This window comes from Patagioenas fasciata, chromosome 13, assembly GCF_037038585.1.
Source record: "Patagioenas fasciata isolate bPatFas1 chromosome 13, bPatFas1.hap1, whole genome shotgun sequence".
Classification (NCBI taxonomy): domain Eukaryota; kingdom Metazoa; phylum Chordata; class Aves; order Columbiformes; family Columbidae; genus Patagioenas; species Patagioenas fasciata.
Genome location: NC_092532.1, coordinates 9,431,139 through 9,457,216, shown reverse-complemented (window position 1 = coordinate 9,457,216; position 26,078 = coordinate 9,431,139). Strand labels below are relative to the sequence as shown.

The following is a 26,078-nucleotide window of genomic DNA, read 5'->3' as shown; positions in this document are numbered from 1 at the left end:
AAAACGCTTGTAAATGCCCATGGCGTCAGTCGCATTGTTCCTTCGCTACTGGGAGTTGTCAAACACAATGTAATGGCTTCTCCACATAAGACAGATCATGGGAGCCAACTAACCTGCCCCCCCAAGAGCAAACATGTAAATGTATTTTTATTTGTTGACTCATTTTACTTCCAAGCATACTTGTTAATCCATCATGCTCAGCTGCCAACACTAAATGCTGTTTTCTATCAGAGCTAATTCATACCTTAAGCTATCAGAACCGGAGTCTTCCTTAGCACCAGCTGCAGAGGGAAGGAGCTGGTCTCTGTTGAATCTGAGATTGCAGAGGTGTTTTCTTTCTTCTCCCAGCTGTTACAATCATGTGGGACATGACACAAAAAGTGATAAAGCCAGGCTTTTTGTGTGCTTGGGACTGCTCTCCCTGCCAGCTAAGCTGTCACCATGAAGGTGGGTGGTCGCGGGTGGTCACAACCTCCTCCCGCACCTGCAGGAACCTGTTTGCTCCTCTGAGCTGTTTGCTCTCCTCCTGCCTAAATCTCCTGGGAGAGGCCCAGCCAAGACCGGGCTGCAGGACCTGCCTGCTCTAGGCCTGGCTGGGCTGTGGGAACCGTCTGCTCCAGGGAATTCAGCCAGGCAGAGCTTGGCCTGAGGCTCCTCTGCGGAGGGCAGGCGGCCTTGTGGGGGCGGCCGGGCTGGGCCGTGGGGGCCCCTGCCAAGGCCAGGCCGCAGGATTCTGGGCGTGGGCCAAGGCAGAGCCGTGGGATGTGCCTGGCCGGGCCCGTGCTGTGCAGTGTTGGCGGGGCGGTGCTGGGCCGGGCCGCGCCTGGGCTGTGCGGCGCTGGCAGGGCCTGGCCGGGCTGTGGCCTCTGGCTGGGCCGGGTCTTGGGGCCGCGGGTGCCGGGATTCCCCGTTGCCACGGTAACCGCGCGGCCGGCCCAGCAGCCCCCGCGCGGCCGTTGGCCCCGCCCCGCTGCCGACGGTTGCGCCCGCCATCTTGAGGTATGGCAGTCCCGCGGCTGCCGGCCCCCTTCCAAGATGGCCTCTCGCTCTTCACCGGACACTTCCGTCCCCGCTGAGGCCTCCAGCTCACGGCGCGGCGGCGAACGCGGCGGCCCGTTGGTGCGGGCCCCTCCGCGGCCCCTCGGCGCTCGGTAGCCGTCGCCGCCCCTCAGAGACCTCCAGGCGGAGCGGGTCATGGCGTTGCTGCGTTTGCTGCTGCTCCGGGGACGCTGCAGCTGGTGGCGGCGGCCCGGCCTGCAGCCAGTCCCGGCCTGGGCCCGCCCGTGGCCCGGCGGCGGTTCCCTCGGCGCGGGACGCGGCCTGCAGGTAACGGCTGCTGGGGCCTCCCCTCGGCTCCTCCGCAGCGTCCCCGAGCGGGCAGCGGACCCTGGGGAGCGCCCGGAGGAGGCGGTGGGGGCGGGTCAGCGCTCAGAGTATCGCGATCGCCTGGGCCCTTTCTTCAAGAAGGGGAGAGAAACACACAGAAAACAGCGATTAAATTCACTGACACAGCGTAGTTTTAGCAGGGTGTGTTATAACAGGACAACAAGTGACGATTTTAAACTAGAAGAGGGGAGATTCAGGCTGGACATGGGGAAGAAATTGCCCCTGAGGGTGGTGAAAGCCTGACCCAGGTTCCCAGAGAGGTGGTGGATGAACCATCCCTGGAGACATCCCAGGCCAGGCTGGACGGGGCTCTGAGCAACCTGAGCTGGTGAAGATGTCCCTGCTCATGGCAGGGGTGGCACTGGGGGAGCTGGGAAGGACCCTTCAACACAAACTGCCCTGTGGTTCTAAGGTGTCTCAGGTGAGCCCAGCCCACAGATCGGTCACTTCAGTGCTGAGTGACAGTAACTTGGGGGAAATATATGAAGAAAATAACTAGGCTGTCATAAGCCAGAAAACATTGATTAAAGGCTGTTTTCTACCTTGCCTGTGATACACGCACACACCACGTTGGTGTGTGCCAGGATGTGTTTTCTCATCTTGCTCTGCTGATGGTGTTGCAGGGCTTGCCAACATGCCCATTTTGCAGAGTCATGGAATCGTTGTGTTTGGAAAAGACCCTCAAGATCATCAAGTCCAGGCAATGCTTTGTTTAAACAAGGCCTCCAAGATGGTTTAAGACTTTTTTTTTTATTTCTCTTCAGTGCAGTATAAAAGTACTGGCTGTCCAAGTAGGCGAAGAAGGAAGAACAATTATGAGGCTCATCTGTGAATTGTGCCAGGTTTTTCTGTGATCCATTTAAACCAGTCTGAGCTGTTCTGTTCTAGCAAGTATCGATCCCAAGGGCTTCCACTGAGCCAGCCCCGGCAGTTGTGTTGCTGCTCTGCAAACCCAGAAGGAAGGGTGAGGGATTTCAGCCCTGACAGTGCCCATCTGGTTTGCGACACAGGGATTTGTAGAGGGTTTGGGAGTCAGAATCACACATTGGAGAAGGGGCAAGACTTGCGTTCAGTGGGAATATGAATTAGTAAATAAATTTTGGTTCACGTGTTGTGAAGTTGCCTTTAAATGGGAATATCAGCTGCAGGATGACTCCCTGGGGAAAGAGCCCTGTTGTCCTTACTGCCCTGCAGCTGTTACAGAGCAGAAGTCCTGAAGATTTCCTTTTGTGGGAGGGTGTCTGTACATTTTAAGCAGATTTCTAACATATCTTTATAATGAAGAACAGGGAGGAAAAAAAAAAGATACAATTTTCAAGTGTTTTGAGAATACATTTCTATTTATGCATGTGTTTTCTTTAAAGTGGGTTATAAACAACATCTTCAAAGTCACATGGCAAGTCTACAGCACAACAAGGCGTAATATTCAGGCTTCCCAGCTGCTGGTCCTGCAACTTACCCACGATGTTTTCACATTTAGAAATGTGAGATTCTTGGCCTACAGAAAGGTTAAATAGTCACAGTATTTTTCCCATAGTTGTCATATTTTTTTTCTTTATTTTCTTCCTCAGAGCCTTTTGTCACAAACACTTTCCCCCGCAAGTCAGGGTCTCAGTGGAGTCCTGGTGAAACAACATGTAATTCGAGATCCACTCAGGCTTTGGAATCTCTTAGGTGAGTCCTGAAACAGGCAGAGGAAAGGAAAAGGTCTTATGAAGAGTACTGACTCTTCCCTACCCTCACTGCCTGCGTTCCTCAAACTGAAATCAAGCTGTTCTGTTCTTGGCTTTGGGAGCTGTGTGCATTTTGCAGGGGTTCTAGGTTTTGGGTTGGTGACAGGAATGAACAATGGCACCTTTCCACAAGGAGCTCAGCATGATTCAGTAAGCACTTGAGTCATTAGACCTGCAAGCTAATTGAAAAACTGCAGTTTGAAAGTGGAGGATCTTTCTCTGCCTCATTACCAAAGCATGTGATGAAAATGTCGTGCACCTTTGTGAGAAATCACACTGTCTGACCTTGCTGAAAGCTTTGTGTTGGAGCAAGTTAAACGCATGTGTTAGAAAATCTATTCTGAATTAGAGCAGAAGCACAGAAGGGTAAAACAAAGGCAATTCTTGTTGCTACCGCCTTCAGATTGGAAAGATGAATTTGCCGATGCCTTTGAGGTTTGAACAAAACTGGTCATGGCTGTTCTGGCCGGCGTGGGCCTGGTAAGCTTGGGCTGCTTTACCTTTAAGAGGTTTCTTTTTTAAGTTAAAGATATATGCATAATCTTTCAAAAGGCAGCAAACACTCTAGTAGAACTCACGGTGGACAAGCAGCCCAATTTCTGGGCTCACTCCTCTTTCTGGAACCCCATGAAAGACCATGGGAGGTGGAAGCTGCTGCTGTCAGGTCACTTGTTTTCTGAGCTTTCTGCATTTTCCTGGTGGAAAAAGCCTTTGCTTATTTTGTAGCAGCAGCTATGAGTCTTGCTGGTTGTAGCCTTACTTTCTTGGTTCTTATTAGAGTATCCTAACAGCATTTACTGAGAAATCAGCATTTAACTCAGTACATATATTGCCTTTAAAAAGCATTTACAGTTCCTGTTGGGAGGCTGCTCTTACCTGACCGCACTGGTGTTAGCTATGGTTATGCCTTGGGAAACATGTATGTTTCAGCACTGAAGAAATTTCTCCAAATTATTTTATTTGCTCCATTAAAATAATCTCTGAAAAAAAAGCCATATCTTGATTGGATTGTCAAAAAAATATCCTGGAAGGAGCCTGTTCCACTACTGCTCCCCCAGTGCTGTCCTGTTCCCTGGCACAGGATGATGCTGCGCTCGGGTGCCTGTGGAGCTTCGCTTGCTCTGCATGTGGAGTTGTTGTGTGTTTTTGCCATCCTCACTCCCCCTTGCTGGTAATAACTCTTGAACTCCGCTTATCTGCAGGTAACACTTACTGGTTTAGTACTTCAAGTTCTTGGAGGAATAACCAGAAGAATGGAGGATTCAAAAGAAAATCTCCGCAAGAGGACGAGGGTATGTACAAGCCAAAAAGATGTTTAATGAAACAAACTGTATGTGAGGGGTGAGGGTGTTCAGCTTGGAAGAGCCACCTTAATGCTTCTGTCTATGGCTTCCGTCTATGGTGAGTGCTGCTAACTTACACCTGCACCTTCCCACCTCTGCAAGCCTGTGGCTGAGAACAAGTTGAAAGGGTTAGTTTTGGTTTAGATGATGGAATATTAAGGTTTAAGACAGATCATGAAGCTGATTCTCTTTCTGTGCTGCTTTTCATCCTGTGCCAATAATTTTATTGGTGTTTGCCTTAGTTTTGCAGCCTTGCAAAGGGGAAAGGTATTAATTGAGTTTTGCTGTGGAGGTTTTGTTGCAGACTGTTTTGACTCAGTAAACTTGTATTAAATAAACTCAGCTTAAGATGGATTCTGTTTTGTTTTTTATATTTCATTTACCTTCACTGTGGATGTCTCTCTACTCCTAGAGATTTTCAGAGCTCAAAGTTAAAAATAGAGTTCTTAGCTGTCTTACTAATGGCACTTGCTCAGAATTTTTCTATGTTTTTAAGTCAGTCTCTCTAGATTCTGGTTTTTATGTGTCTTGTACCACCTAAGCCCCAGGCATCCTGCTGTACAGGACATTTTGAAAATGAGTTTTCTCTCGCTAAATGTGCTCTGGAACCAGGGATATGTGTGATGTGCTACGTGATGTTGAGAAGTACCTTAAGCTTAATAGGGTTGGAAATTTAATAAAACTAATGGAGGGGGGTGCAGGGGAATAACTTTAGTGTATTAGACAAAACCCTTGTGCAACTTCTGCCAGGCAGTGTTCTGGTCTCTGTGGGAGGCACCGTTATCTTCTACCAGTAGATTTTCACCAGACATTTTTCAAATAAGAGCATATTTGTAGCTGGTCCTTGGTATTGTCATCAGCTTTCTGCTGTTTGTAGATTGACAACAGCTGCATTCCATTTAAAAATTGTAATTTGACTCTTCTGTAAAGAAAATCCTGTGCTTGTTTGTGAGTACATGCCTCCCAAGAACTGAAGTGCGTGCAAAGATCTGGGCTCTGGATAAGGCAGTTTTTGGACTCCAGTGTGGATTTTGAGCTGTGAGGTCCCAGAGCTGATGGCTTGGCCTGGATCTGCTGACCTGATGGAGCAGATTAAGAACAGGGTGTCAGAAATGGCCCAGGTGAAGGTCTCATTCTTGTGTCTTGGCAGTAGTGCTTGCAGAAGCGTAACAGACCGGAGCATTTTCTTCATTTTCTGACATTAGTTGGTGCTTGCAGGGGCTGGTGATGCCTTGAGCGAGTTTGTGTCTGTCTGCTCGTTTCCTGGCCCTTTGAGTCAGGAATAAACCTGGGGATGAAGGGCTCCAGGCCTTGGGAAGCACTTAACCTATGTGACTTAAGCATGATGTTATGATATAATTTTATAAATTCCATGTTAAACTTTTACCTAGGTATCATCAAATGATACAGTAGCTTGGCTTTTCCTTTGCTGTGCTTAAACACAGTGGTTGAATCATCTTGGACTGACTGACTTTTGAAATAAAAGCCATCAGCTGCCACTAACTTTTAGCCTGGCTCAAGTCATTGCAGTTATTTGAGGGAAGAGCTTGGCTGGTTTGATCCCTTTAACTGGGTTGAAGTCGTCGTTGAATGTCCCCTCGTTAAATGGGATGCAAGTGCAGGTATCGTGGGGTCCTTGCTGAGGAGGTGGGAGCAGAGAGGTTGGGTTGCTGGTGTCTGTGAGGCCGTGCGGGGTGACAAGGCAGTGCTGTGGAGCAGCGGTGCAGCTGTTAAACCAGCCAGCAGCAATGCGCCGTGTGCGGCGGCTGCTGCTCTCCCGTGATTAATGGGCAGCTTGGCTTTGGGAGGAGGAATGCTACCCCCCCGTCTCCAGGGGAATCCTTGTCTCTGCAGTAATTATTAAAAAGAACTCTTCAAACTGTCACTGCAGCCCTTGCAAGTTTTTAATCAGAGAGTTCAGATGTGGGGTTAATGGCAAATCATTGCTTCATGGAGGCTTTTTGAGACGAAAAAGCTGGAAATGTTCCCACAGCTGTTGCTCGTGAGTGTCGCATCCAGTTACTGGTTCTCATTTACCAAATATTGTGCGGTAGCTTCTGGTGCAATGTGAATGTTACACTGTAAAGACAGTAATATTTTACATAAGCTTAGAAATAGATTGATTTTTTTTCCTTGATTAAATGCAGAGTAAAGTTTTGTGTTGCCTTCTAGAATTTTTTTATTTTTGCAGAAATTACTCAGCTGTAGGTTAAAGGTCCTAGGCAAATCTAATTCCTGGAAACTGGAGAAGCTGGTTGTGCCTGGATATCTAATGGCCAGCATTTACCCTGTGGTGATTTTGTTGTGATCGTATCCTCAGTTGTGTGCTGTAGAACATATTATATGCATCCTCACTTTGTCTGAAATTGAATACAGGAAAGTGCTTTAACAAGAGTTGACTCTGATGTCTCCAAGGAAGTTGTGTAGTGATAGATGGACTTTCTGTCAGTATTTGCTTTGCCAGAGTAGTTTATTTTCCCTACAGCATCTTTCTTTTACAACTTGCTCAGCTTTTCAGGATATTGCCCAGACTGAAGCCTCTATCATACTATATTCTAATTTTCTTTACTAAGACTATAGTGGGTGTCATCCTGCAGCTTTGATGAATTGCTTTGTTCTAATGAAGCTGGATCTAGCAGATAACAGAAGTGAGGCGATGGCATCGATGGGCTGGATGCAGCGTCTGAGCTTGTCACTGTCCTTTGGAATTATGATCTTATCTGAAAAGCTGCATTGTTTCTATTTAGGAACAAGCCTTTCCTGTTAAATGTGGAGCAGAGTGAGGAAAGGAGTGACAAATGATGCTGTGTAGCTGAAGGGCAGAGCACTTTTTTTAGCATCTGACTGGGTCGTATGTTTGTCCCCTGGTTTTGTGGCAGTGTGCGTAGAGTCTAATTGATGGCCGGTGATAAATGCTGGTGTCAGAACATTTGTTAGGAATTTGCAAATAAATCTAATCTGGGCTGCAGCAAGCAGATGCGCCAGCAGTCCAGTGGCACAGAATTAATTTATTTTTGGGTGTAGAATAGTATTTATGTATGCCATGTTGCCGTTGATGTTAAATTGTATATCAGGAACAAATGCTAAATTATATATCAAGAACATCCCCATATGACTGGAAAGAGAAGGAGACATTTGTTGTCATCGTAACATCCGAAACTCGAGCGGTTGCCGTTGAACTGTGCTGTGACAGCTCTTCGCAGACCACAGAATTTTAAATTTGCCTGTGCAGTGCAAAAATGTTGGCAGTCTGGAAAGACAAAAAAGGTTTGGTACCAAATACTTGAAGTAAACTGTCCCTTCTTATGTTATCACTCCAGTATGTCATGAGTACAGCAAAGGCGGGGAAGGCACATCTGGCATGGGATCCCTCTTTGATGCACATCCTTAATGTGGACAGCTTAGCAAACCTTTGCAAACAGGAGGTTGGTTGTGTAGCATGGCAGAAAATCTGTGCAATTTTGTTGAGACAGTGGGATTGATTTGCAGTGTATTCATATGCATAGGTGAGCTGCAGATCTTGTCTCCTGTGCTGTTTCAGATTCACTGCAAATGCAGATGTTTTCTGAAGTAGCAGAAACGTTGGCCTCGTGATCCGGGGTGCCAGCAGCTTGGGAGCTCCCCAGGTAGCAATTCTGTCTCATAACACTGTGCTGTGTGATTTGCCAGTGATACTCGGACTGGTTTTACTCATATTTTCCAGTGGGTGTGTCAACAACAGCCTGACGACTCAGCAGCGTAGAAGCACGTTATGCAGAAATGGGCTACAGTCAGTCTTGAATCTGATTTTTAATGAGGGTCCGAGGGCTTTATTTGGTCTGTATCTATATTAGGCAAATGAGATTCTCTTATTTTAGCACAGAGTGACATTTGGTGGGGTTGTGGTGGGTCTAGTGGACTGTGACCAGGATTAAACTGCCTTAAAGCAGGAACTACTGATCATGGCTTTTCAAAATACGTCTGAGGTCGCTGACAGCCTTTGTACGCAATCAGAAACTTGTGGAACTGAGGGCTTTCTTGGGCCCACTGGTGCTTCAATTATTTTTTTACTGGTGCAGCAATTAGAGCGAAAGAGGTGACGATCCTGCATCGTCTCCTGTGTGCGCAGTGCCTCACCGCCTGGCTTTGGGGCACTGGGGAGCAGCTGCAAAGAGCCACAGCTGTGTGATGCATGTGGGTTTTCTACTGGCCAGCAGGATGCAAACAGTTGCCTGAAAGAAGGCAAATTTAAGGGTAGATCAGAGCGCTTGTACTTCTATAGTTGGGCTTTGGGCCTGTTTGCCTGTACAGCTCAGGGCCTGTGGTCTGACAGCCTGGAAAGGTCTGGAAATGTCATGCAGCGTAAAAAAAATTGACTCACTTGTGTAACCTTGGGCAAGTCCCACAACCTCCTTTGTGAGCCACACCAGAAAATTGCCTGTGCAGCACAGGTTGGGCACCGCGCCTGCGCCTTTGGAAGCACCAAACATGCAACAAACAAACCCCACAAACTTTAACGATTCTGTTATGTGTCTGTCTGTCATTAAATTGTCCCTTCTTTGTGTCAGAAAGCTCTGCAATTACATGTTCGTATCTTTTTTTTTTCCTCTATTTTTTTAAAGAGGAAGAGAAGCGCAGGAAAAGGGAAAATCAAATGCATCTTGAGCGCTTACGGGCTCTCCTCATCATCACCTTCATCGTGCTGATGTTTCGGTTCATGGTCAGTGAGAACAGAGAAGGGACCAACATTTCCTGGAACTACTTTGTGAATGAGATGCTGGCCAAGGGGGAGGTGCAGAGGATCGAAGTGGTGCCGGAAAGCGACATTGTGGAAATTTATCTGCACCCGGGGGGATCTCCGCATGGACAAGTTGTGAGTGACTTTCTACGATTGCAACAGATGATCTTAGATTATACTGTTGAGAGGAGCTGAATTAATGAATATATATGTTTGGTAAAACTATAGCTGGTAAATTTGCTCTTCATCAATTTTTCTCTTTCTTGTATGTGAAGTTCAGGGGACTTCTGTTACTCGTATCAATCGGGACACTAAGACCTTTGCTTTAAGTTGTAACAGTAATAATGGCCTGGAAGAAAATCTTACGTATGTCTAAAAAGCTGGAAAAACTCAGTAGTTTCTTCTACCGACTCAGTCTTGTATGTGAGAAGATGTCTAAAGATTGCGAACTCTTATTGCTAAATTTTGTTTCAAAAATTTTCTCCTATTTGGACTTTAGTGTCAAGTGTTCTGTCAAACTCCATCAGACTTTGTTCTTAAATCTTCCAAATCTTCCAAAATGAAACAAAGTGAAGTTTGATTGTTTACTTAGTTCCAGGAGTTGCCACTAAGAATCATTACAGGCTGCCTTGGGAGATTAAAATATTGGTTTTGGGCACATCCCATTTTGTTCAGTGATTTATGATCCATTTGCAAACTGCTGGATGAAATTCTTTTCTGATAAAGACACAGAAACAAGGCCCAAGAAACCTGATGAACTTTTCCATTTATAGTACAAAATTTTGTCTGAGCCCAGGGTGTCAGTATAACTGGGTTATAATGCTAACTCCATTCTCCAGTTTGTTGCATCTCCTTTTCTCTAAAGAGCTGAGACATAGTTTTTGGCTTTTCTGCTTTTGTAAAATGCTGAAAAACCTGGGGATGTCCCCAGGTTCCTTTGGAGCCCTAGTACCAGTTGCCTGCTCCTGAGTTCGTGGGTGCAGCATCAAGGGGTGTAACGTAAAGCTAATTTTTATCTGACATGTCCATGCTGTGCACTTGTACTTATTGCTGTATTCTCACACTTAAATGCTTAAATGTACTTAAATACTGCTTTTGATTTCATGTCCCCAGAACGTTACCCTGTTGTACACAATGCGGGTGGCAAACATTGACAAATTTGAAGAGAAACTGAGAGCTGTGGAGGACGAGCTGAATATTGATGAGAGAGAGAGAATCCCTGTTTCCTACAAACATCCTGGCTTTTATGGAAAGTATGATAGAAATTTATGCTGACTGTTGATCTTATATCAGTGACAACATCCCTCCCTTGGAAGGTCCCTTTCAACTAGATGTTATTGTAAATATAGAACAAAAAAGTGGTCTTGGTTTTGGAGCACTTACCCTATTTTTCAGAAATAGGCACGCTCTAGATGTGCCTTAATGTTTGAAAAGTGAGGGTCCCAAGAAAGTATGTGGAACTGCAGCATGCAGCAGACTAAAGTGTTTTGGGTCAGTGTCAGCAAGTCTGAGGAAAGTCTGCGTTCTTGCAGAGCTGAGCACTTTTTGTCCTTATAATCAATTATTCAAGTGCAGAGCGCGATAGAAACCCTGACTCAACAAGTGCTGCTCCAGCCTGGTGCTGCGTGAGCCTCGCCCGTCAAAACGCTCTGAGGAAGGTCTGTGGTGGTGGTTCAGTCTATAGAAATAAACGCTTCGTCCTGGCCGCATCTCCAACCGCTGCAGATCAGAGGGCAGCCCGCGCGCTCCCGCTGCGGCACATACCGACCCAAGCCGCTTTGATGCTCGCGTACAAAATCCCCGTGAGAGGAGTGCTCTGTGTCGGACTTCCAGCCCTGTTCTGTTACCTGAAACCAAGATTGCTTGCTTAAAAAAACAAAAAAAATGCTCAGAGCTTTTAATTCCGAAATGAGTTATTATGAATGAGAAGAGGGAAGATCTGCCAAAAGGCTGCAGAGCACTGGCTGGGTTTTATTCTGTGCTTTCATGTAATGTACGAGTGTTCTGTGGTCATTTGCTGCTGAGGTGGCTTATTTGCCCTTTTGTTAAGACCAGCAGCTTGTTTGCAAAACAGGATTTATGGGCTCCACAGTACAAATGTCGGGACCTTTAAAATACTGAAAAAGTTATCATGAGTTGTATTTATCAAGTTATGGCTGAGCATTTCAATTTGTACCTCTCTCACTTTTGTCCTTTCAGTGACATCATTTCCCTGATAGTGACACTTGTGGCTGTGTCCATGTTGTGGAGCATCTTCCGCCTCATCAGGGTTGCGAGCCGGGTGGGAGGATTCAACGCCTTTGTGAGTATCCTGGATCTTGAGGTTGTTTTGCAGCCTGTGGGTAGTCCTGTGTTCTGCTGGCCTCATCTCCTCCCTTTCCTCCCGCAAAATCAATGCAGAATGAGAATTAGTTGGTGCCAAGGACTCTTCAGTCTTGACACATCTTGCATCTGTGGATTGTGCAGTACCCGGCTGTGGCGGAGGCTCCTGCTCTCCCCGGTGGCAGGAAGGGCTGAGCTGGGTGAATTTGCAGTCCTGTTTGCTCTGCTATTTTCAAAGCTTGCTAATGAGTTGCAGCTGCAGATGGTGTTTTTCACTGGCTCCTGCCAATATGCCTCCCATACAGCCAGAAGTAGGAATTGCTGCTTTCTGCAAAATGAGTTCTCAATTTATAAAATATGTTCAGATTCTGGATTTCATTATGTGTTGGCCTGTTCTGCTCATGCCACATGCCTCACTTGCAACATCAGTCAAATCTCCGCCTCCCCAATTCCACCCTTGCGTGGATCAGCTGATGGAATTCTGCGGAAATCAGCCTGGGGTGTGCTGCCATTGACCGCAGGGATTTGGGGATGAAAATACGGTGAATTCATTCCCTTGTCAGATTTCCCACTCAGTCTCCTCTGCGATTCTCTTCTGGCCTTGGGATTCTCTTTACACAAAGGGATGCAGCTGCTCAGAGGAGAAAAATATTTTAAAGTGTTGAGTAATGAGGGCCTTGAGGACTCAATTCTGTCCTTGCTAAGTGAGGACAGCCAGGCCCTACATGTTTAACTCTTCAGTTGGATAAGCTGATATTTCTGAGCCCTAAGAAGTTACAAACTTTCTTCTCAAAGGAAAAAAAAAAATCCCAAGTAGCTTTTTGCAGCAGAATGTAATGAGGAGTTACAAGTAGGGCATTTAAATAAATTCTTGTTTGCACTGTCACTGTGGTTAACACACACCAGGAGACTGAAATGTGGTGGCTGTTAAATTTTGGGAACCTGTAGTTCTGTTCTAGTTTGTGTTGCAGTAGAAACCAGCGGCAGCATCAGACAGTGGTGCAAAGTGTGTGTTTATGTGCATTTATAAGACAATATTGGTAATTATTTACCATCCATACATATTCCTCAAAACTATACTTATTCCATGTGTTTTAAGAATCAGAGCATTTAAAAATTGGGGAGAAGATCTCAAATAAGGTTTGGGCCATTCTACACATTTTTAATTAATATCCCTGCCTTGTCCACATGGAGTGTGAGCTGGATTGTGTTGGGACTGTTGCTGCAGGTTTATTCCATCTCTTCCCAGCAACATGTGGATAAAGTTTCGAGTCAACAATCCAGCTGTGAAGTGTTTCCAAAGCTAAAGTAAAACACCAGTGCATCAGTGGGCATTTCAGTGGCTTTCATTAGGGGCAGCTTATACCTGTGCTGTGCCATCTCCCAAAGTAGAGCAAACAGCCTTTCCAGCCTGTCGCCTTGTCCAAAGTCAGAGCATGTCTTAAGTACTTGTGCTGCCTTCCACAGAACCAGCTGAAAATGGCTCGTTTCACTATCGTGGATGGAAAATCTGGCAAAGGGATCAGCTTCAAGGACGTAGCAGGAATGCATGAGGCGAAAATGGAAGTCAAAGAATTTGTGGACTATTTGAAGGTATTTAAAAGTTGAACAAAATAAGTGCTTGCTATCCATTTTCTGGGCTAGGTGGCTGTTCTGGGGAGGAGGGTATATTCTGTTCTTCATCCTTCATGATGCTGAGCAGCCTCTGTTTAGATAAGCTGACAGTGATCAATGTGACTCAATCTCTGTATTTCCAGTTCCTTAACTGGAATGCAGGTGTAGCTGCTGCTATTAGCAGCTCTAGGTTGCTCAGGCTACAAACAGTATTGGGAAGCTCTGGGAGGTTGTATTCTTGTGCAGATGTTTCATGTGACCTGGGGATCTGACAGAGCGTGGTGTTCTTGCAGAGCCCTGATCGCTACCTTCAGCTCGGGGCTAAAGTGCCCAAGGGTGCCTTGTTACTGGGACCACCGGGCTGCGGAAAGACGTTGCTGGCGAAAGCCGTGGCTACAGAAGCACAAGTGCCGTTCTTGGCCATGGCAGGCTCGGAGTTCGTGGAAGTGATAGGAGGTAAGCACATGGGGAATGTGGGGGTTACCTGGTGTGCTGTGGAGCTGGAAGGTGCTGGCCAGGCCCCTTGCAAAGCACAGAGTTTAAGCTTGTCTCTGTGTGGGAAGGATGAGTTGGTTCTTTCTAACAAAAATATAGAAGGTTTTCAGGGATGGAGAGTACTTAATTCCGTAGTACCTAAAATGCATGCCCTCCAAGTTGATAGTTTCTTTCTGACAGCGTGCAGCCATGGTGCTTCACCTGAAACCACTGTCTCTGACTTCCCTGTGCCTCTTGTGAAAGCCACTGACTGAGGATTCCTTCCTTACATGAAAATGCTGCTGGATTTTCTGCGAATCCCTGCTCATGGGGAAAATATGACTCCTTTGTGCCTTGGGATTTCCATCTTCCTCCTTTTCTTCCTTTCTCCTAGATCTCTTGAGACCCAACAAGGGTCAGTGTGCGGGAAAATGCTGAATATTTCGGCTTCTGACCTGTAGAAGGAGCAGGAGTTTGTGTTAGAAGCCAGGAGCTGAGCTTCTCTTTCAGCAGCTGGAGGAGTCCCTGCAGTTTTGGGAACCCAGTGCAAAGCCAATGCGCCGCAGGAACAGCACCTAGGGACTAAACTTAGGAGTTCTCTGGCAATTTCTTTGTGCCCCTTTGTGAGAGGGACTGTTACAAACTGAGGGTTTGCCTTGGTGTCCAGTGTCATGCTGGGGGCTATTCTGCACTGTACTGACAATTTTAGCTATGAGGCTTATTTAATCTTCTCTTTCCCTACAGGTCTTGGAGCTGCCCGAGTGCGGAGCCTCTTCAGAGAAGCCCAGGCTCGTGCTCCCTGCATCGTGTACATCGATGAAATCGATGCTGTGGGCAAGAAGCGCTCAACCAATATATCTGGTTTTGCCAATGCTGAGGAGGAGCAGACCTTAAACCAGCTGCTGGTAGAAATGGATGGTCAGTATTTTTCTGCCTTTCAGCAGCTGGGCCCTTGTTGCCTTTGAGATCCAAGCTGTTATACATCTTTTTCCTTCTTGAACTCCCTGTGCCTCTTTAGTGTTCTCTTCTTGCTGAAGTAATTACCATTGCATTGAAATCTAGATATTTATGTAGGCTTTTAAGGGTTTGGGGCTAAATCTAGTACATTTTAAAACCCTGGAGCCAACTGGTGTTACTACTGAAGACCCTGAGTCAGAAGAGTGAATTTGCACCAACAGGCATGTGAGCATCCACCTGCTAATCAAATAAACAGAAGATGTGCATTAGAGATCGTGGCTGGCAGAGGGCAGCAACCCCAAAGACTTAGTGTAGTAAATGGCTTCAGTGCAGGAGTGTGTTTTCCCACTGACAGTTGGAGCAGAATTATTTACCATACTGGGGAAACAAAATAAAATGAATTGGTGGTGAGGGCACTGCTGTCTGTAGAGGGTAACGTTCAGATCTAGCAGGCTGTTAAATGTTGTTGGATATTTGCTGTATTACGTCTAAGACAGGTAGTGGTTTTAAAGCCTGTTAAAGTTTAAAGTTTAGTTGTCCCAGAGGGACATAAGCAGTGTGTTATATCAATGCTCCCATCCTTTGACTTATTCTCACACTCTGCCTGAGCACAGGATCCCTATCTAAACTGAGAGAGAGGAGCTTTGCAAACGGGCTGTTTGATACCGCATTCTGGATGGTTTCTGGCTGTGATATACCTGGAATCAGCCTGTTTCTCAGACACTTTCACCCAAGTGCCAAAAAGAATCATCCTTTAGCTATTCTTAGTCATAACTCTGTCGGAGCCTGCAGCACTGACTCAACTTGCAATGGTTCTGTTGCTAAATCTTATTGCAGAGCAGGGGAAGGGATAACTAACAACCTGCCTGCCAGGGAGTGTCTGTATCCACCTGCTGTTCATGGGACAGAGCTGCCTTTCCCCTTAGCTGTAGCTGTGACACTTGTTGTCTCATCACACTCTTCATATGAAAAATTAAAAGCTATAACGCGCTAAAAGCGTCTCCCTTTCTCCTGCTTGTATTTTTACGGCGTGTTTGCAGTGAAGCGAGGGCGCAGCCCTACGGAAGCAGAGCGTGGCCTGCAGCGCAGCAGCAAGACTGCCTTCCGCACATTGCCCTGGGGTCAGCCCTGCCTTTGCTGGGAGAGAAGCTGGGACTTGTAAAAATGTTTTCAGCAGCGGGTAGATGTTCCTCCACATTGCATGCAAGATGATCTGTGATTCTGGATTTCTGCCCTCATTGCAGAAGGAGATGTTGTAAGCAGGAGAACAGCATGGCTCACACAGGGTGGAGTGGTCCTGCAGTACAGGGACCCTCCGAATATCCCTCTGCTTCAGTGCAGGGGCCACAGAGTTTTCGAGGGAGAGGAATGAGCTCTGGATCCTAAACAACCAGACAAAAATCTGCTTGAAACACACAATGCTGTGTGATACCAGAAATCACCTGAAATACATGTGTGCAGTTCCCTGGGAGTTTGCACATGCACTAACTTAGGCAACTTGGCCAAGCACATGAATACACTTGGAGTGAATATAACTATTTACAGCTGTATCTGTATAGTATTGTAGATGTTCTTGACAGAAAAGGCCAGTAGTAACACACAGAGCAGGGATCCTGGCTTGGTTGGTTTTTTTTTCCCCCTGACAGATGTAGGATGAGCTGACAACAAGTTAACACTGAATTAAATGGAGATCCATCTGTCTGTACAGGAGTGTGCAGTCAGTACAATCCACATCTCTATACTAAAAATGAAAATGTCTGATTTCTTCCAGTCTGTAGAAATTAGACATTGTTTCTAGAGTATATTCTTGGTATCAATTCAGAAAATAGGGTATAACTCTATCAAAAAGTGAGTTTAAAAGGTAAATATTATCCTCAATATGTATGTTAATAGTCCTTTGTTTACTGTGTGCTGCCTAGTTTATTTTTAAATCTATATAGTATAATTACTTATTCGCATCTCATGCAGATCACACACTTGGTCCTTCATTTTGCTATGTGCTTTATCAAGCATACACTAAAAAAAATAGCCCAGAGAGTTCACAATGTCAGATGGGAGACAAGTGGCAAGGGCAGGCAGGTGGGTCCAGGAAACATGGACTTGCTGTTGGCTTGGATGCAGGAGCAGTGATCTTGTGCATGTTACTGAAACATTATCTAACTGAGCGTGTTACCGAAACAAACACCAAAGTGTGATGTGCATCATGGCAAAATAGTTTTCAGGGTGGTAGTGAAGAAGGTTTCTAGGAGTTCGACAGTTCTGCCCAAGCACAAGCAGAGGAGCAGTGTGTGTCTGTGATGAGGAGGCCTTGGAACGGAAGGTCAAGAGCTCGGTGTCAGCTCTCTTCAGATTAAATTGATGGTTGAAGTTCTGCAAGACAACACCGTAGAACTGAGTTAGCTATTAATTTGCAAAAAAAAAAAAAAAATCATGTGCAAAAGTAGATATGTGAGTCATCAGCTTAGCAGTGATTGTTGGATTTGTGTGTTTGAATGAGATTACTCAGGGTGAGGAAGAGGAAGAAAAGGAGGGTCGGAGCTGTATGGAACCCACTCTGTGGGCTGGAGGAAGGATGAAGACACCAAGAAAAAAGCCATTATGTGAAGATGTATGGGATAAATGCACAGTTTGATGCACGGTAATTCTGGTGGGCAGATTTTAGAGTAGTTGTGGTGCTCTTCCTGCAAGCAGCCTTGGTTTCTTCCACCGACAGCTTTCTTTGTGTTCTGGAAGCACCAGGAGCCTGGTGGGAGCAGAGGAGGGACTGGGGGGAGCCTGTTATGTAGAAAAGCTGTTTTTAAAAGCAGAGTGACACATGTTACTGCAGTCTTTGTCAAAACAGGTGCCCGGTTTGAATAGTGAATCTTCCCTTGCAAACTGCAAACAAGCAGAAGAGGAATGTGACCCAAATATCTCCTCTGTTCTGAGTGTGTTTGAGAGGAGCTTGGCAGTCCCAAGCTGATGTGTGTTTTGTGAATGAAAACACAGGACAGCTTCAGGAGCAGCTCTTCCCCCAGAGTCCTCAGACGCAACCTCTCCCCTGATCTGAGCTGTGTATGAGGTTCTGACCCCAAGGCTTCCCTCACGAAGGTGGCATCGTTTCAGTAATGCTGTTCACAGATGATGTCCAAATGGCTTTTGAACAAGTGGCCAGAGAATTACATGGTGTAATAATGCAGATGAGATGGTCATGGGGAGCAGAGCACTTGCTGGTTCAATTGGCCCCTTTATTTCCTTTCCTTTCTGAAGTGACTTCAGTTGTAAACATCATAGATATGAAGGATCTCTCTGGACTGAATTTTCAGAGCTGCTTTTCATTTGTTGATGTGACTGAGGTGGTTGTTTTGTAGATTATTCCTTTGGCTGATCTTTGCCTGTGGAAGCCAAAGCCTGTGACATTCCAGGTGATGTTGCACGGGGAACAGTGATATGAATCCAAGGCTGCAGTTGCAAGTTTCTCAGAGCAGTATTTTGTACTGCTGGGATATACAGGCTTGAGAGCAAGTGGGGCAGAAGCTGATGTGAGGAGGATACTCTCAGTGGTGGTTTTTTTTATATTTGTTCTAATAGTCAGACCTATTTTGAGAGAGTCTTCCCAGCTGCAAAGCGAATAATGTACTGTCCCATCTAATCCTGCCATGCGAGTTAAGCTTGCTATCCCCAAGTGCCTGCCAGTCTCCGCTGGTTTATCCCACCCCAGAGTGCAGTGTAACAGATGCCTGAAGAATGGCCAGCTCCATCCTCTTCAGGAGCTTCAGACAGCGTCGTGTGAGCAGGGAGAGCTGACGTTTGCTGGAGCCCATGGTGACAGAGCCAGACCTCCAACTTACCTGTAACTGTGATCCCTCTGCTGAGCTCCTGACCGCTGACACATTTGGCAGCTCTGCTGGAGGGAGCTGAAACTGGCCCAGCTGACGTGCGGAAAGCTGCCTCTCCGCAGCGTGTGACTTGGCAGCGGAGGCAGCACATGGGACCAGCGTGTCCGTTCCCTGGGAAGGCTGTGGCGTGCCAGGGCTGCTGAATCTGCTGTAAGCAGGTGACTCATCCCTGGGGGCCTGCAGGCACCTGGCGGAACGCGATAAATAAGCAGTGTGGTTCGGTGATTCAACATGATCCCTGCTCCCACAGGCGCTGCCCTCCAGCTGCCGGTGCTCTGCATCCCCTGGAAGCCCCGTCTGCCTTTGCTGCTCTGGTGAGGCCTGTAAAACCTGATGCTCCCTTCCTCTGTGAGACCCGGAGACAAAACGTTCTCTGAGTCTGGTTTGAGCTGGTCTGTGCTAATCATCACTGCAGAACTGTTTGGTTGCATTTTGCGTCTGCCTACGTGTCTGCGGTATAAGTTCTGCAGGGTTGGTCTTTACACTGCTCTGCAACATGCCTGGATGCCTTCTGGGCGCTACAGGATGAGTGAAGACAAAGCTCAAATCGTGCTGTAACATGCCCCTTGCTGGGTGGCAAAGCTACATCTTTCTGCATTAAGCTGAGCCGGTCAGAAGAAAGCCTGTCCCTTCCCTGGTGATCCCGTGACTGAATGCTAAAAGAAATGAAACCTGAAAGGGCTATGCACAGAAATATTTGGGAGGGGAAGGCTGTTTGAGCTAGCAAATATTGTACAACTGGAGCTAAAGGAGAAGGAACTGACTTCAGCCTGGGGGTGAGAAGGCATCTCCTAACTGATCAGAGCAGGGAGATTCTGTTCTGGTTTCTGGTTCAGCGATTTCCAAATGTAGCAAAAGGAAGGGTAAAAAAAAAAAAAAAAGTCTTAAGTGAAGGCTTGTTAAGTGAATGAAAAGGGAATTTTGGAGTATCTGTGATGAGCAGAGACTAGCCTGAGTGACTTGGGAGGCTCTTTGCTGTCTGTGCTCCCAGCTGCAGAGGACACTTGCTTGGCCTCAGCTGCCCCAGGGGATGCAGTGAACAAACACCCTCTGGCTTTGGGTTACAGCTGTGTGAGACACACTGTGTCCTGCCCCGCAGAGCAGAATGTGATGGTGAAAACCTTCATCTTTGGTTTTCCTTGTTTTTCTACAGGAATGGGAACCACCGATCATGTCATAGTGCTGGCTTCCACCAACCGTGCTGATGTCTTGGATAATGCTTTGATGAGACCTGGGAGGCTTGACAGGCACATCTTTATTGATCTTCCAACACTCCAGGTATATTCCACCTACTGCCCCGTCCTTACCTAATGCTAATGACCAAGGTGTCCTGGTCCCTGCTGGTGATTCACTGGTCTGGGAAAGGCTGAGCTTGGAGCAGATAGAGCTGATAAGCTTCTGTTTACCTTTATTCTTATTTATGTGCCCTAAATCAAGGATTTGACACACTAATGCAGTTGCTTGTTTCTCTGAAATGACAACTGGCTGTTTTTAAAGTGTGTCTGCTCTGGTATGAGCTTTGGCAGCGAGTTATTCTGTGAGATTCTCTTTGCCATGCAGATTCAGAACTGTTTGTGTCTTCTCTCCAGGAAACTGGGAATCACCTCATTGTCAAGCCGCCTTGTGTGGGAGCTTAAATTGCCATGTGCCTTAAGCACCATTTGTTCTTTAGGTTTATTGTCCTCACTATCCTTGTAAGGCTCCTAATTTTCCTTTAGGCAGCCTGTTAAGTAACTTTCTCCTTCTGAATGCTTTTTAAAGCCATTTACTAGGAGTCTTCCATGTCTGCTGTGTTGACATTCGTAGCAGAGTTCTGGGAATAGGCTCAGCTGCAGTAAAGATCTGTCTGCTCTGCCAGCACAAGCTCTTCTCCTCCCATCTGTGCTTTGCTGGCGTGCGCAGAGTTTTCAGTTAAAATACCTTAAATGCCTGATACAATCTGGCACCGGAAGCACGAACTGTGCAGCTGCCCTGACAGAGGAAGGGGGAAAACCCTGGCAAGGGAGCGCATTGTTTTAATCAGGATCTCCTGGACTGGCGGAATGAGTTACTCCTTGGTTCCTTGCCAGCGCTGATCTCGCCCCCACCTCCATCTGGGAAGCTGTCCGGTCGCAGGCACAGTAGCTGGCAGGTAGGGGATTTGTATGAGGGAGCAGGTAGAAGCAGCTGCCGGAGCTCCTTCCTGCGAGTGCTTTTATGGTAAAAGGAAAGTTAAGACAGATCAGAGTGAAAGTTTAGGATGCGAGAGTAGCCCTGCGAGAGAAAGCAGTGACTCACGGTGAGCCTCTGTGCGTCTGTTCTGAGTTTGGGCGCTGAGTGTTTGTCAGGGCTCCTGTAGCACCGAGAGGCTGTAAGGACAGCCCTGCCCTCTGGTGGCAATGTCACTGTCCCTGCTGCTTCCCCTGCGCTCCCTGCCCTGCGTCCACGCAGCTGTGAGCGCTGCCAGGCTCAGCTGTTCTGTCTTCTTCCTGTCTTCCAGGAGAGAAGAGAGATCTTTGAACAGCACCTGAAGGGGCTCAAACTCATCCAAGATGCCAGCTTCTACTCACAGCACCTCGCTGAACTGACTCCGGGCTTCAGCGGTACGACTACTGCGTCCTCGGGGGCTGCTCTGCCTGCTGCTGCGCCAGTGCTGCCCTTCAACGTGCAGCTTCTTGGTTCTTTAGTTTTAACAGGGTATTTTGGTCTAAAGGGCTTTTTTTCTTCAAACCTTTTCCATCTCTGTGGAAGTAGTGGGAACCAACCAACTCCCTGGTGGATGGAGCTGCAATGAGCAATTGTTCATGGCTGTTTTTTGTCTTTGGAAACTTCTGGGACTAGCAGGGTGTGGGGAAAATACACTTTTATAATCCCTGGGTTTCTAATTCCTAAGGGGAGGAACCTCTGCTCATGCTCCTGTCCAAGCTGTTGTTCTGGATGGGCTGTTGCACTTGAGTTGACTTTATGCTGGGACTCTTAAGTTGATAAATGTTACCAGGAAAGCAAAAGGAGGAATGAATAGCAATTACTTTGTCTGTCAGAGTAGAAATTGGACAACTCTGGCTCCTGCATTGAGCCTGTTTCCAGGGTGGGTCCCTGGGAGTTCAAAACAGTACTGAGCAAGGGGCTCCAGTGTTCCTGTTTATGTGGAGTTCCTGGAATATCCTTTCTGGGTTTCCCCTCTAACAGGCCCCAGCACGCTGCTTCTTCATGACTTCTCTCAGCAGCCCCCCGCCACCATCACCCCCACATGCAAACTCGGAACAGATGTTGTTTCTCTTGCGCGCAGAGGTTGTGCGGTCGCTGTACGAGGAGCGCGGTGGCCTGTGCCAACCCGGGCTGCCCACACCACTCCCCGGCTGCCGAGAGCCAGCCTGGCTTTGGCCTGTGAATTGGTCGCTGAACTCTGTCCTCTGTGTGGCAACACAGTGTTTGTTGCCAAGGCAGTTGTATTGTTCATATCCAACACAAACACCACAAACTGAGTTTGCTCCCTGTTCCCAAGGAATGAAAAAGTGCATGCTGTTCGACTTCCTTAGGTCCTTCTCCAGATTTTTTCTTATAAAGAATGACTTTGTCACGCAACAAATCCAACGTAATTCTTGTAAACTCTTGTAAACTATGTCTACAGGAGCTGACATAGCAAATATATGTAATGAAGCTGCTCTTCATGCTGCTAGGGAAGGTCACAAATCCATCGATACTTCCAACTTCGAGTATGCTGTGGAAAGAGTCATTGCAGGTGAGTGACTTGTCCGTTTCTGTGGCTGTCTGACCACTCTGTACCATGCTGCTTGCGAGAAGGTTCAAGTGAGCAGGTTTCACTCAAGGTCCTGACTGCTCCCTCCTGTAGTGCTGACCTGAAGGTCTTACATGCCATAGGCACAGAAAGTTCTCTGAGCAAACCCCAAACGGATCTATCTTCCTGAATCTGCAGGCATCCTGAACCTGTAGCTCAGGGAAACTGGCCAGTTGCAAAGCAGTAAAGAGGGTAATTCAAATCTGTATGGTTTTTTTAGTTTAAAAAAAAAAAGTATTGAAAGTATCTCTGGGTTTTTCTTGCTGCTCTGGACACCTGCTACATAAACATGAAATAGGCTACACATACTCAACAGCAAGAAATTGGAGATTTTTCTTTTTGGTCTCAAAGTCCAGGCTTTAATGAGTTGGCAGAGCAAACTGGAAGACAGTAGAGTACTGTTCTCCCTCTGAGAACATCCTGTCGTTCTTTCCTTGTCCCTCGTGCGATTGCCAGCAGAGGAACCTCTGGAGATTACCCTGTAGCCGTATATCGTAGGGAGGGGGAAGAAGAGCTCACAGAACTCTTTACTTCACTGAGGGATTTGAATGTGGTGGGTTTTGGTCTGAACTGCCCCGTAGCCAAGCCTTGTTTGTGGTAATCAGACACTTAACTGCTTCCAGGCTGTGGTGCTGTTCCCGAGGGTGAGCCTGGGCAAACAGGCTGGCACGCTGTGCTTTTCTCACTAGAGAGTGTGGAACAGGATGTTTGTACTGGGTCAGTTGTTTCCTGAGTCTGGAGTTCAGTCCAGAGTGTTTGCTTTGTCAGAAAATGCCTTAACAATTCCTCATTTAAGAGAAGATATTTGCAACAGTTCCTGACCGTTTCACCTGCCTCTTAAAAACAAAACCCTTGGAGTGTTTTGGGTGACTGTGGCCACACTTGCGCAAAGCTCAGACAACACTTGCAGCTCCCTGGAGTGGACAGTGAGGTGACTCTGGTTGTAACACCAAAGTCCTCATCATCCAGAGCAAACGTGTGCTTTACTTTCCCATCTGCAGGAGAGAAAGCACCAAACTTGTAGGGATTCGTTTGGCTTTTCTTCCTGAACTCTACCCTCGCCTTAGTTCCCCAGACTCGGCAGATGAGGCAGAAAGCAAGTGAGGCCACACGGGGTGTGTAACCAGAGGGAAATCTGGGATTAACGCGGTGGGGTGTTGTGGGGCATAGACTTCAGCACTTTGCTCCTGACAAGCTGACTGGCCTCACTGGGGCTCTGTGGTGGGTAGGAGGCCATAAAGCCTTTTTGTTGCATGATCAAGTTCTTTCATGTTAGCAGGACCTGGCTATTTTTCTTTTAGATTAAGTCTAAAAGGCCCCAGACAACCCTCCAGACCCATCTATTAAATGTACCCTTCCCATGTAACAGGAACACTTCTGGGTTTTGCAATCCAGAGTGCATTTCAGTTGCTATAAAAGCTTTTCTTGAAAGAAAGAAGATATTACTGTGCTTTCCATTATAAGCTTCTGGTTTTAATAAGAATGGTGTTGGAATCAAAAGAGAACTTTGTAAGTCCAGAGGCCCTGTCAGCCTTAAAGCTTTGTGTTGCTGCAAGGGAGGAGTAAGAACTCCATGTGGTGTCCCTATTGTGTTTGGAGTTTGGGAACAGAAAGCAGTCAGTAAGTCAGGTCTCCGGGGAGCGAGGGAGGAAACCTGCTGAGCACACAGAGGCATTTTGGGGTCATCTGTAGAAGATGCAGCGGAGCCCGTTTTCTTGGTGAGGTTTGTGTACGCCGTGTCAAGCCAGCAAAGATGTGCCTGAGCTGTTTCCTGCGTTGTTTATCTTGTAAATGGGATAAATACAGGCCTTGAAAGAACTTTTCTGCCTGCAGATTATGTAGGAAAAGAATCTTTGTAGGCATGGTGTGTGCTGTTGGGAAGAGTGTGGTCCCTCCCGCCTTGGTGGGCTGACAGAGAAATGCTTCCAGAATTTAAGTGCATATGTGCATGTATATATATATAGTGTGTGTATATACATATATATATACACACACACACACATATGCATCTTTCTGCAGAAAGAGGCATACAGGTGCGTGTGCACGCACTGCTGAAGGCAACGTGAGGGACTGACTGATGAAAATCAGGGCTCTTGCAATTAGTCTGCTATTCCATCACCATCATGCCTTGCAGGGCACAGTGGTTTCCAGCATCCCCGAGCTGTAATTTTACAAGATCTGCCACACTAATTTTGCTGTTTCCTTGTTTAATAAAGCTCTTGACTTTATTTAAAAATTAATGTTAATAGACTGTTGTTTTCCGAGACACGAAGCAAGCTTTGTGTAACGCTGCTCCTGCCCGCTCTCCCACCTGCTGTCCTGGCACTGTGGAGACATCGCTTTAACGTACTGCTGCCTTTTTGCATTCGACATGCAGAGCTATAATGAGTGCCTGATATGCCGTGTATTCCGTAGTTAACTTATTTTCTGTGTCCTCGAAGTTTTACTCCCATTCAGCATATTTTTTTATTTTAATCTTAATTGGACTTATTGTGTGTTACAGACTACTGGGTTGGAAAATAGACGCTTTCAAAAATCACCTTTTTGGAAGAAGTCTTAAGAGTGAGCTATGGCTTAATTTGCTAGTTCTCATGAGCCTGGGAATAAGCTCATACAGAGTGTGCCATGTGTAATCAGAGACATTTCCAAGGTCTAGAGAAACATTTTTGTGTATGCTCTTGGTGTTTTGCCGATTTGAACCCTCCTAATGCACAAGAATCTCAACTGGGACCTCTCATATATAATGCAGCATCTTCTCTCCTGCCTAGGGGACTGAAAGGCCATACAGCAAAAGCAGTGTAATATTCTAGCTAGACCCTGCTTTGGGTTTTGTGTTTTTCTGTTTGTTGTTGTTTTTTTTTTTTTTTTGTTCCTCAAATGGTAGCCTGACTTGTTGCAGATCTGTCCCTGGGCAGAAATACAGCATAACATGCCTTTGGCAGAGCTGTGAACAGAACAGAGCCTTGTGTTCTAGAGCTTTGATCTAATCAAGTGTTTAATTATTTGTGTAATTATTAAGTCTGTTGTAAGGAGGAGAGGAGGAGAAGTTTCTACCAGTGTTTCCAAGCAATCTGAGCATGGATTGCTTTCTACTGCAGGGACCAAGAGCATCTCTTCCGCAGCGTGTAATTGAAATGATTTTTACTGCCTTTCCCTAGACAGTACAGGATGGAGCTCGCTGGCTGTTCAGCCACAGGCTCTGCTCGCTTGTGCACTTTGCCGTACAAGATTGTCCTCCTCATTACACTGGTTGCTATCCACCTTACTGAATCCTTGTCTCTGTTCCTACAGGCACTGCCAAAAGAAGTCAGATCTTGTCACCAGAAGAGAGGAAGGTTGTGGCGTTCCATGAGTCGGGTCATGCATTGGTGGGCTGGCTGCTGGAGCACACCGAGGCTGTGATGAAGGTAATGCAGCCCAGCGCTGGGTGGAGGGGAGTCCCTTGGGGTCCCCCGTCCAGGGTGCACTGATGGGTTTGCAGTACTTGTGTTGAGTTCTGCTGCATTACCCTGGACTCTGGGAGCTGGGGACTGTGAATACTGCTGTAAGATAAATGGCAAATAGAGAATCATAGAATCACTTTGGTTGGAAAGGACCTTTACAAGTCCAACTGTAAACCAAACACTGCCAAGTCCACCACTAAACCATGTCCCTAAAACATGGAGAAATCCATTATTAGGCCCCATTGATGAGGGTGATGGTGTAAAGCTGATTAACCAGCTCTAGGAAAAGCTGTGCAGTTAAAAGCTGACTGTAAAGCTGTTAGCAGCAACTGAGTCTCCTGATGCTGCTGCTCAGTCCCTGTGCAGAACACTGCTTCATGTGTGCAGACATGATCTCTTTCTCTGCCACGCTGCCTGTGTGCGACAGCCAGCA

General features: G+C 46.7%; 1 protein-coding gene across 2 annotated transcripts in view; it reads left to right on the top strand.

Annotated features, from left to right (window-relative positions):
- Positions 1–992: 992 nt before the first annotated feature.
- Positions 993–26,078, top strand: part of SPG7 (SPG7 matrix AAA peptidase subunit, paraplegin) — a 29,629-nt gene continuing 4,543 nt past the window's right edge. Inside the window, exons 1-13 of one of the 2 annotated variants that reach the window (XM_065848278.2) lie at positions 993–1,326; positions 2,958–3,060; positions 4,322–4,411; positions 9,064–9,314; positions 10,293–10,432; positions 11,379–11,481; positions 12,969–13,094; positions 13,409–13,571; positions 14,334–14,507; positions 19,578–19,702; positions 20,904–21,006; positions 22,035–22,145; positions 25,494–25,609. In XM_065848278.2, coding sequence (XP_065704350.1) covers positions 1,195–1,326; positions 2,958–3,060; positions 4,322–4,411; positions 9,064–9,314; positions 10,293–10,432; positions 11,379–11,481; positions 12,969–13,094; positions 13,409–13,571; positions 14,334–14,507; positions 19,578–19,702; positions 20,904–21,006; positions 22,035–22,145; positions 25,494–25,609 — 1,737 coding nt within the window. In that variant the 5' untranslated portion in view covers positions 993–1,194. Of the gene's footprint in view, positions 1,327–1,352; positions 2,871–2,957; positions 3,061–4,321; positions 4,412–9,063; positions 9,315–10,292; positions 10,433–11,378; positions 11,482–12,968; positions 13,095–13,408; positions 13,572–14,333; positions 14,508–19,577; positions 19,703–20,903; positions 21,007–22,034; positions 22,146–25,493; positions 25,610–26,078 lie in introns of those variants that run through there. The other variant, XM_071814543.1, reaches the window with a different exon arrangement.